This window comes from Macrotis lagotis, chromosome 1 (assembly GCF_037893015.1).
Source record: "Macrotis lagotis isolate mMagLag1 chromosome 1, bilby.v1.9.chrom.fasta, whole genome shotgun sequence".
NCBI classification, from domain to species: domain Eukaryota; kingdom Metazoa; phylum Chordata; class Mammalia; order Peramelemorphia; family Peramelidae; genus Macrotis; species Macrotis lagotis.
Window position 1 is genome coordinate 294,298,857 of NC_133658.1, and position 11,146 is coordinate 294,310,002.

General features: G+C 47.0%; 1 protein-coding gene across 2 annotated transcripts; it reads right to left on the reverse strand.

Moving 5' to 3' along the window:
- Positions 1–945: 945 nt before the first annotated feature.
- On the reverse strand, positions 946–9,463 carry ALAD (aminolevulinate dehydratase). Of its 2 annotated transcripts, XM_074211127.1 has the most exons (13): positions 9,386–9,458; positions 8,899–8,974; positions 6,342–6,472; positions 5,646–5,696; positions 5,053–5,149; positions 4,785–4,920; positions 4,516–4,599; positions 4,247–4,335; positions 3,883–3,938; positions 3,672–3,759; positions 3,399–3,485; positions 2,765–2,894; positions 946–2,257 (listed from the first exon to the last, which is right to left on the reverse strand). In XM_074211127.1, the coding sequence occupies exons 3-13, from the start codon at positions 6,452–6,454 to the stop codon at positions 2,196–2,198; spliced, it is 993 nt and encodes a 330-aa protein (XP_074067228.1). In that variant the 5' UTR covers positions 6,455–6,472; positions 8,899–8,974; positions 9,386–9,458; the 3' UTR covers positions 946–2,195. The 2 variants fall into 2 exon arrangements, with proteins under 2 accessions (XP_074067228.1, XP_074067229.1); XM_074211128.1 differs by lacking the exon at positions 8,899–8,974 and having other exon boundaries at positions 9,386–9,463.
- Between the last annotated feature and the right edge of the window lie 1,683 nt (positions 9,464–11,146).

Sequence of the window (11,146 nt, forward strand, 5' to 3'; positions counted from 1 at the left end):
CCTCTATGCCTTTCCTCTCATCATATGGTTAGCTTTCCCTCTTTCTTCTTTGTTCAGCTAAATTCTGCCTGTCTTTTTTCTTTTTTTAGGTTTTTGCAAGGCAGTGGGGTTAAGTGGCTTGCCCAAGGCCACACAGCTAGGTAATTATTAAGTGTCTGAGGCCATATTTGAACTCAGGTACTCCTGACTCCAGGGCCGGTGCTTTATCCACCACACCACCTAGCTGCCCCAATCCTGCCTGTCTTAAAGGCTCTGGCTGCTTTCCTTTCTGAAATGGTCCTTCATGTCCCAGAGTTGAAGCATTCTCTGAATTCTCTAACACTTTGGAACCATGGCACTCACTGGGCAGCCAGCCTATAAGCCCTGGTACTGCTGCCCCATCTCCCCCAGTTTAGTTACTTTGCTTAATACACTTGGAGAGACATAGTGCTACTATGGCCAAGGTTGTGGGTCAGAGCCTCCCCACCACAGAACATACTAGACTTCAGCCATCCATTTCCTGGAATAGGTGGTGAACTGGGTACTTAGGTACAATTCACCACTAACAGAAAACAAATTACCCCAAACCAACAAGCTGGTATCCTCTGACATGGAAGCAGAAGTATCAAATTATAGAAATGACTTCATGTGATAATCCTATGTAAGGTTTGTATCCCAGTGCTAATGCTACCTAGCTCTGTGACCTCTCAGTCTCAGTTTCCTCCTCTAAAACGACTATAATACAGTTTTGGCACTACTTGCTTCACAAGTTCTCTGTGAGGCAGATAACAGAGATGCAGTAAGGACTATGTAAATGTACAGAAAGAAGCACAGAAATCTATCCACAGATGTAGGTCTATCTCCTCCTGTGAACCTGCTGATCATGGCAAGTTTGACTCAGGATAGAAAATGTAATCAAACTGAAACGAATTTGAGCTGAAAAACATACTTTGTCCTTGAACTGAATAGAGTTGCATTTAAAAAATATAACTTTATTATATTTTGACATCATGATGATCCCCAAGGTCCCTCTGGTTTTCAAAATTCTATGATTCTGAGTTATTTGTATTGAGTTTGTTCCTGTCCTTCAGCAAAACTTCTTATCTGCTGGCTTGTGAACTATTGTACTTTGGAGCTAGAAAGGACCTCAAAGATCCTCTAATCTCCTCATTTTACAGAGGAGGAAACTGAAGCCCAGAAAAGAGAAAACTTTCACATGTTCCCTCATTTAAGAAACTGGACAAAATCTGGGCACTAGGCTGGTTGGACACACAAAGGTGGTACTGGGAGGTGGCTTGCTCTCCTCAACCCACCAGGACAATCCCCCCTGGTTTTCCAACACAGTTCCTGGCATTTTATCTTTACAGGTACGGGATAGTCACACCAGGACAGCAGGCACAGAAAATCGGGCTATAAGAGAATCACATAATCTACCCTTCACATAAAGCAACAATAACAGACCAAGGCCTTCACTTTAGACTTGAGAACTTCAGTCTCAGAGATAATAGTGGTATTAACAATGATTCACATTTTCAAAGCATTTAGAAAGTGCTTTTGTCATAAATATCCTGTGAGGCAAGCAGAACAAGTATTAAGACTCCCATTTCACAGATGAGGAATACTGATAAATTTAGGTCTTCAGACTCCAAGTTGAATGCTCTTTTTGCTATAAGACATCGGCAAGTATTCTGCCAGGATCCTCTTCCCACCACTGGTGCTCAGTCCCATTGTCATCTCACTATCAGAGATTCTGCTATACCGATGTCTCTCTTCCAAGGACTTGTTCCTTATTTAATCATTGCTGGATGGTTTCTGTTGGCTTGAAATGATTCTAGTAGAAGGTAGGATCTCCTCGGTCTCAGCAGGTCAGGGCATTCAAGGAGCTAGAAAAACCTGGAGGTTTTCTCAGAGAAACTGTAAAAGTAAAACCTGGAGGAAAGGGGCATCCAGGTGAGAGGGGTAGGGCAGGGAGTCTGGAGCAGCAGGAGTCCACAGGGAGGTAGCAGGGCTGAGGGCTCGATGGAAAGTTCTAAGACTCCTATACACTGCTCACCAAGTCTTCCTTTGTGCTCTCATTGATGAAGGGAGGTGCTAGCTCTGGGCTCAGGGGGCAGGAAGAAGGTAGAAGGGCATAGTTTGGAATCATCTTTCACTTCTCTAAGGCCTCTGGGCTTTCTTTTTTTTCTTCATATAAAATAAGTTCTTAGTTTTGTCCGTCATGGCTCCTTCAACCATTGTAAAAGCTGAGGTGTGTAGTAGGTAATGATGATATCAGCACCTGTATTTAGAGGCAAAGTAAAGAGGATGAGAGTATCCTGGCTGGCATAGAGGGATCCAGCTGGCTTGTGTGCCCTGCCCTGCCTCAGGAGCAAAGGGCACTGCCTGGGACCTCTCTGCATATTTGCAGGCACCAGAGAAACATATGGGCCTGGTGCTCAAGAAATGATCATTGTCTGACTGATTGGCCCTGTCTCCAACACAATCAAGCCAGACAAATCCTTGCCTCTAGGAGTCTCAGTTTCCTCATCTGTAAGATGAGGATAATATTTGTATTATTTACCTGACAAAGTTGATGGGAGATAATCATTTGGTGAATTTAAAGTCTTGCCTTTAACCTACTCTCACTGCCCATACATAATCTCACCTTGGGGCTGGGTCTTTAATTGAAGCTAAAGTCTCCATCAGACAGACACATAAGACTAACATTTTCTTTCAGCAACACAGTTGGGAAGAACATGCTCCTCCCCATTCCCTCCAATCCCTTCCCCATCCCTGCCTTATGTACCTGCTCTTCGGAAGGCTGTCACGGCCTCTAAAACAGCAGTTTTGAGGTCAAAGGCCCCGGCTTGAGCCCCGTGCCACAACATGGCAAACTCCCCAGAAACGTGATACACAGCGAGGGGAAGGACAGAGTGCTGCAGAGGAGAATGAACTAAGTTACAGGGGGAGGCCAATGATGCCTCCAGGGAAGCAAGTACCCATCCTGTCCAGACTCTGGTCTGCCCTGTTCTGATCAAACCTGACTTTTTTTTATCTTTCAAAATTAGGACTAATAAGATTGACTATTTTCATTCTTAGGTGGCGAATTCCCTGTAACATTAGAAGTTCCCAATAAGAAGTTGAATGATCTTTAGGGGTTTTTTTTAAGTTTTTTGCAAGTGACTCGCCCAAGGCCACACAGCTAGGTTGTCTTGAGGCCGGATTTGAACTCAGGTACTCCTGACTCCAGGGCTGGGTGCTCTATCCACTGTGCCACCTAGCCACCCCTTGAATGATCTTCTGATAGAGATGATGTAAGGGGGTCCTCTTGAGATTGGGTCAGATATTGGACTAAATGTGATCTTCCCACTCATTCTGTGAAATTCTGCAGAATTCTCCTCCCTCTCTCAGTTCTGCTTTTGATTTTGCCCTTGACTCACCTTGTTCTTTACTTCTCTTACAATGTCCAAGTATGGCAACCCTGGCTTGACCATCAGGATATCTGCTCCCTCCCGGACATCTCGATCCTAAGGCACACAGGATGGAGAACATGACCTCTGAAGTTCCTCCCTCAAACCCACTTCCAAGACAGACAAGAAGGAAATTCTGGGATTGAGGAAGGAGGCAGGTGGAACAGGGTTCTAAGAGAAGGAGGAGAGGGTGGAAAGGAACAATCATAAAGGCATGGTTGGGGCTGCTCCGCTTTGACATACCACAGCTCGGAGGGCCAGGCCCCGAGCTCCTGGAGGCAGTTGGTAACATCGTCGGTCACCAAAAGCTGGGCTAGAATGTGCAGCATCCCTGTGGAGCAGGAAAAAATCCAGGTCATCAGGAGGGGGCTAACTTGGCCTCTGGCCACTGGACTGATCAGGCCTATCTGGTGCCAATCTTTCATTCCTTTCATTCCCTCCAATTTTCACTCACCGGAAAGGACCATAGAAACAGGAAGCAAACTTGGCACTGTAGCTCATCACTGATACCTGTTGGGAGATGGTTTCTTGAGCTGAGTTTCCCACACAAAAAGCTCTAAATTGGAGTCAGGAGCCCCAGGAGATCCAGCTCTAACTACTGCCCTCATGATTCTGGATAAATCACCTACCCTTTTTAGAGTCAGTTTCCTCATCTGTAAATTGAAGTAGGAGAACTTTCTAGTTCTCTATCCTATGATCTGGTAAGCCCATGGATTCTAGGCATGGGTTGGGGAGGTGTTTGGCTTTCAGTTCTTGGAAGCCATCTCCTCTTTTTGCTCACCTCTTCCAGGGCACTACCTCACCTTCTTGCCTCTTACCTTGTTGCCAAGCCCATGGGTGATCAATGCCTCTTTGATGGCAGCAATTCGCCCATCCATCATATCTGATGGAGCCACCACCTGGCAGCCTGGAGAAAGGGTTAGGAGACAAGAGGGGATTGAACTAGACATTTTCCAAGGTTTCCACCAACTCTAATCATGTCTGATAGACAATGTGTTCTGATTTTGAATTTTGTTTGTCTCCCAGAATTAACTATAACATTCTCTCTTTCTCTTCTCCTTCCATCAAAGACCCCATGGTGCCTTACCTGCCTTGGCATAGGCTAGAGCAACTTCTGCCAGCCTCCTGCTGCTGTCCTCGGCCCTGAATGAGCCATCCTCCCTCAGGAGCCCTGTGGGACACCCAGTTGGGACTTAGGAAAGGTTCTGGGACGCCCCCTCTGCCTCCCAACCCAGGGAAACTTCCAGTATAACACCAACAAGACTTAGCTTTGTTGGCAGAACCGGAGGGGAGAGAAATGGCTAGTGGCAGTGGAATATGGGGAGGAAGGGCACAGTTGGGGGGCTCAGGACTCACCACAGTGACCATGTGAGGTATAGGGACACAGGCACACATCACAGGCAACCAGGAGACTGGGAAACACCTTGCGTAGCAGGCGAATTGCCTGAATAGCTGGGGTGTCTTCTGTGTCAGCTCCTGAGCCCAACTCATCCTGGGTGTGAGGACAGCTTTATCACTGATATCCAGGTCCTTGGCCCTCACCCCCACTATACATTCACCCCCTTGACCTTCTTTCCCTGACAGTTTATCCACTCCTTTCTTTATCCCTCCACACCGTTCTTACCTTGGCGACTTTGCTGGGTACCCCAAAGATGAGGACACATCGTAGACCCTTGGCTACTAAGGGTTGAAGCATCTCTTCCAGTTTATTCACGCCATACCTGGGGAAGGAGGCAGGCCAGCCTGAACCCTGTGTAGACAGCTTGCCTGCCCTTTTTGGACCTTGTCTTATTCTAGGATCAATCTTATATTGAGGCTGGGCAGGGCAAGAGTGATAGGACTAATCTGTGCTATTTTCTGGTGAAGAACAGTGTTTAATAAATAAAAGTCTGATCAAGACAGGAGTTGAAGGTCCAGGGTATGGAATATTTTAGGATGAGGAGCTTTACATTCCATTTCATACATCCCAAAGTGGTTTTACATCCATTATCTCATTTAAACCTCAAAAAAGCTAGATGAAATAAGGAAGGACTGATTGAATTATTCTTATCTGATACTGTAGGCCAGGGAGCTGAAAGTGACTTACCTTAGCAGTGACACAATTAGTTAGTAAGGGAGCCAATATTAGAACCCAGATCTCCTAATTTCTAACCCAGAAGACTTTCTACCAGAGCGGCTTTTCCCTTTCTCTAGAGATCTCCCAGGAGCATCTCTTACCTGGCAATGCCAGGAAGGCTGTCGATTGGTTGCACAGCATCAGGAATATCCCTGGAGGAAGCAGAGTGGATGAGCTATGGGAGGACTGGGTAAGGGATGAGGGGTAAAGATGATTGGTGGGGCTGAGCAATCTTCTAAGCTATAGGAGGGTTCTCTGGGTAGACTTTACCCATCAGGGCATAGGGGTCTATCTCTGGTTGAAATGACAAAATAGACTTTCTGAACTGGCAAAATTGAAGACCAGATGTTCACCCTACAGTGAACACAAGGGCTAGTCAGAACAGCCACTCGGCCTCTTTCTCATCATCTCTTAATTGCAACAACATTTAAGCAGTAATCATAACAATATCCCACAATTAGATTTTGTGACTTGGTGAAAGCTTTATGATTTTCAAAGTACTTTGCTAACTATCTGATCATTATATTTGTGACTATTATGTAGAAGGATTATTAAATCCATTTTACAGATAGGTCTCAAGCTCAGAGAGAAAAAGTTATTTATTCAAATCGGCAGAACAAGGAAAGTCAAGAGCAGGCAATTCCTAAAAGTGGCTTATCGTTTCCCCAGGAAGAGAAGAGGCAGGCAAGGCAGTTAACCCAATTTTAGTAGCCAGATGTGGACCTCTGCAGACCTTTCTTCCCACTCCAAACTCCACAAAAGCAGGACTGAAGTTGGACATACTCCCAAGAGCTTACGTGACAAAGATGGGGTAGATGAGATTGGAGGCATCGAAGGTGCTGGCTGCTGTCTGCCAGTTTCGCAAGAGGGGGTGGAAGTAACCACTATGAAGCAAGGACTCGGGCTGCATGACTGGGCCACAGTAGTTCTGGAATCAAGCAAAGAAGTGTTCACTGAATGTCCCCTACCCAGCCCCAGGAGAGGGACTAGACCAAGACAAAAGAAGGCTCAGAGAGAATTCCTGATCTCAAGGCTCTTACAGTCTCACCGAAAAAAAAAGATATTACTGTATATACATACATACATATATATATATATATATGTATGTATATATATATACATATATATATATATATATGTATGGATATACACACAGAGACAAACACAGAAGCCAAAAAGGCAAGAGGCAAGAAGGAGCAAGACTATAGAAGACTTTGATGACCAGGTCAGGGTGCTGGTCCATCCCCAAGGTAATGTCCCAAAGGTAAGAGGAAGCAAAGTACTTAGGTGATGATCAGAGCTGTACCTTAGGAAGCTGAATCTGACAGTAGGCACAGAACAGACTAAAAAGGGAAGAAATTGGGGGGAAGGGGCATGAAATAAAGAGGCTGGTGTAACAATTTGGGACCAGAGGAATAGAGATAGGAATTTAATTTTAAACACTTTGATTTTGAGGTGATAACAGGAATTCCAGCAGGGAGGTGTGTAGAAATATGGGAAGTGACTGATAGGAGGTGGCAACCAGGTTTTCTAGGCTGGTTCACTCCAGGCTGGGGTTTGGACAGCTCCAATGTGGCCAGTAGGTTGAAGTTGCTGTCACTTAATCCCCTGCTGATGAGCTCTGCATATACCTTGTAGTTTCTGGCTTCTTTCCCAGCCAACCTAAAAAGCTGATCCAAATTTTCAAGATCCAGTGCTCCTTTGGTGATTGCCTTATCATTAAAAACACAAGGCCTCAGGCTCTTGCCACACCCCAAGGCCAACACACCATTTCTGTGCCCCACCTCCCAAGTTCCTCCCCTTCCTCCCCCCCTCCCCCCAACCAGGATCCTTCCCCTTCAGATTCTGCCACTTTCCCTGGTATATACACTCAGCCCTCCTATCTCTCTCCAACAGTCTACTCGTGTCCACAGACATTTCATAATAGTCACAAATGGGACAGAAGTGAGCTACAGGTTTACAGAGAGAGAGAGAGAGAGAGAGAGAGAGAGAGAGAATGAGAGAGAGAAAGAGAGAGAATGTGTATATGTGTATGAGTGCCCACATCCTACAGACTTCTCTGGCTTCATCATCCATAAAATGAAAAGGTTGGATTGAGAAGATCTTGAAGGTCTCTTCCAGCTTTAACATATGATTTTTGATACTTCTGAGGGGCAAGGGAACTCACAGTCTGATGGAAGGTGCAGATAACCAATGCTGGTCCTAATTCTTTGGCTTCTGAAGGTTAATCTTGTAAAGACAACTTTCTGCTGGGTAGAAACCAATGTCATCCTATCCCTTTCCTTGTCCTTAGAGGGCTCAAAGTTAGCATGCTAACTAAGGGAAAGGTCCCTTAAGCAAGCCTAAGAACAACCTGTTCTTGGATATCATCAGATCAATGCATGGAGATTGGGCTAGTCTTGGACAGGTGAAATCCCAGCTAATTCAATCATCTCATTAGAGTCAGTCACTCCAACCTCCTCTACCACACCTTCAGCCAAAGCTGCTAATGTTTCACAAGGGCTGGCTTCTCTACGGTCAGATCCTAGGCAAGTTCTCAATTTTGGGAACTTTGATAGGTATTGGGGAAAGGCTGGGCAAACCTTTCAAAAACTGGTATTCCTGTTAAATATTATCCTATCTTCTCATTTCACCAGTGATTCAATGAAGGAGTCTGAGATCACAGCCTGCCAGCAGCAGCAACTATCTTCAGCAAGCCAGACAAAAAGATTGAGATCGCCAGATACCAGGGGTGGGGGGTGGGGGTGGCTCAGCTATAGAGAAGTTATTATAGAAGTTAATAAAAAAAAGGGACCAACTCCTTCATTTTCATTTTTATTTTTTTTTAGGTTTGCAAGGCAAATGGGGTTGCCCAAGACCACACAGCTAGGTAATTATTAAATGTTTGAGGCCAGGTTTGAACTCAGGTAACTCAGTACTCCTGACTCTAAGGCCGGTGCTCTATCCACGGTGCCACCTAGCTGCCCCCAACTCCTCTTTATTTTTCAGAAAAAAAGGTGAGGACTATTGCAGAGGAAAATAACTTGCCCAAGGTCATACAATTAGTAATACTAATAGAACCAGAATACAGGTTTTCCACTGCCTGTCCAAATGTTCTTTCCACTAGAAAACATTTAACATCAGGAAACTGTATTTTTTAAGCATGAGAGAAGAACTCTCCCTGGGTGATCAACAAGTGGGCAACACTCCAGTTTCAACAAGAGAAGGCAAAGTTATTGGATACTAAAGATTCTGGGTTACAAGAGCTAGAGAAGAGGGCGAGACTGTTGATTAGACAAAGTCTAAAAGGGCATTAAGGGGGCAGACAAGGCACAGCCAGGCTGGCAGAAGCAGAAAAACATTCCCCGAGCTTACAGACTGGAAAATCTTGCCAAGGAGTGGAGGGATCAATCAAATCACCCGGTCAGAAGGGGGGCACTGCCCTGGCAGCCTGGAAGATGCGGAGAGCGCGGTGTGGGAACTCGTTTTTGGTTGCGGGCTCAAGGCTGGGGCGGCCGGCCGGGTCGGGCCCCCAGGGTGGCCCCGGGGCAGCCCAGCCCGGTGCTCGGCCCCGCGCCGCTTGCATGCCCGCGCTCGGAACGGCCAAGGGCGCGCGTGGGTCACGGAGGGCTGCAGCGCGGGCGGCCGGCCCCGGCCTGCGGGGGGTGGCACGGGGCGGGGGGCCCGTGCCAGGTCCCAGGAGCCCAGACGCGGCCGCGGCCGGACGGATGACCTTGGCCACGTCCACTTCCCTCCCTCACTCTAGGTCCCCGGTAGCGGCGGGCGGGGCGCCAACTCCCCGCGCCCCGCGGCCCCCTCCGCCCGGCCCGCTCCCGCGGGGGCAGCCCGGGGCCCCGCTTACCGAGAGTCGCGCAGCCCCAGATAGCGGCAGCTGCGCCAGCTCGCGGCCGCGGTCTAAGTCAACCCACGTGGGGGTGGGGCGGGCTCACCCGGAAGCAGCTTCTCCCGGCCGGGCCCGCCCCCTCGGAACGCCAGCTGTCCCCGCACTGGCTGGCAGAGCGCCTCACCCCCCCGCGCTGATACACGATGACGAAGCCTTTCCCGGCCCGCTGGCGGCGCACGCCCGCGGGGCCGGCCACCAGCTCCGGCGGGGAGCGGGAAGCCACGCCGGGGAGAGGGCTCGGCCAGGGCCGGCGGGATGTGGGAGCGACAGGGCACCGGCCTCAAGGCCGCAAATGGCGCTCGCAGGAGGGCAGGGGATACAGCGGGATGCCAGGCTGGCGCCGCGTCTCCGCAGGACTGAACGCCAGAACGGGAGTTTGGACGTGCTCACTAGGTAACGCGGCCAGCCCAGGCTCACATGGACAGCGGGGTTGGTACAGGCTGGAGACTAGGAGCAAGACCGCCAAGAATCAGAATATTAGAAACTAGCTAGTCCAACCTGTCAGTCAAGTGCCTTGGAGCGCTTTAGGGAGAAATGAAGTTAACTGAATTGGTACTTCCATTCTGGAAAGCCACGTACCCACCCTTTGACCCAGCAATCACCTCTGCTAGGCCTGAGCCCAAAGAGATCGGAGGAAGAAGACCCATACGGAACATATCTGGGAAGAAGAAGAAACTAAGGGGATGGCCAATCAACTCGGGGAATGACTGAACAAATTATGGTACAGGAATTCAATGGAATAAAAGGGATGGGATGGGTACAGGGAAACTTGGGGAGACTTGTAGGAACGGATGCAAAGTTAACAGAACATTGTGAAGACAAAATAGTTTTGAAAGACTTAAGAATTCTGATTGTGATGACCAACTGAATCCAGAGGTGTGTTGGATTCAAGATGCAGAATGAAGTACATACTTTTTGCACACAGACAAGATGGGAATTTGTTTTGCTTGCTTACAGTAACTAGTTTTTTTTTTTTTAGGTTTTTGCAAGACAGTGGGATTAAGTGGCTTGCCCAAGGCCACAAAGTTAGGTAATTATTAAGTGTCTGAGGCCAGATTTGAACTCAGGTACTCCTGACTCCAGAGCCGGGCCACCTAGCTGCCCAGCCTATAGTAACTAATAATAGTTAGCATTTATATTCCACTTCATATTATTATTCTCTCACTTAATTCTCACAGCAGCCATGGGAAGTAGGTGCTATGCATATATTTTTTTAAAAGAAGGATTTTGTCTTTCAAATTGGAGAGTGGAGGAAGAAGAGAAAATACTTGTAGGCTGAAAAAACAGCAACAAAAAACAAACTCAAAAGTCAAGTCCTTCTTCATAGTTTCTGGTGCTCATCCAGGTTCTTGAATATTTTCAAGAAGAGGAAGCTCACGTTTCCATAAAGTAACCTCTTCTATTGGACAGCTCTAGTTGCTACAAAGAATTTCCTTTGTATGATGAATTAGCATTTGCTTGCCTATGACATCTATTCATTACTGGGTTTTACTTCTTCCCCTTGGAATCTAATCAGCCTGTTCTCATTTCTATAACAGTCCTGGTATTATATTCATTCATGACATGACCCAGAAGAGAAAAAAATGTATTTGTGAAAGAACTAACAAATCTGAATGATTAACAGGAAATATTTTCAAATATTGAAAATTTTTTGATCAATAAAGCAGTGTCATGAAGAACAACTGCTGAACAATTATTTTTCTGGTACTCAAGGAACAC

Coding starts and splice junctions, on each gene's coding strand:
- ALAD (XM_074211128.1), bottom strand. CDS start 6,454: ATGCAGCCCGAGTCCTTGCTTCATAGTGGTTACTTCCACCCCCTCTTG. Junction 5,150..5,645: donor AGCCTTCCTGGCATTGCCAG/GTAAGAGATGCT, acceptor CTCCTTCCCCAG/GTATGGCGTGAATAAACTGG. Junction 4,921..5,052: donor TACCCAGCAAAGTCGCCAAG/GTAAGAACGGTG, acceptor CCTCACACCCAG/GATGAGTTGGGCTCAGGAGC.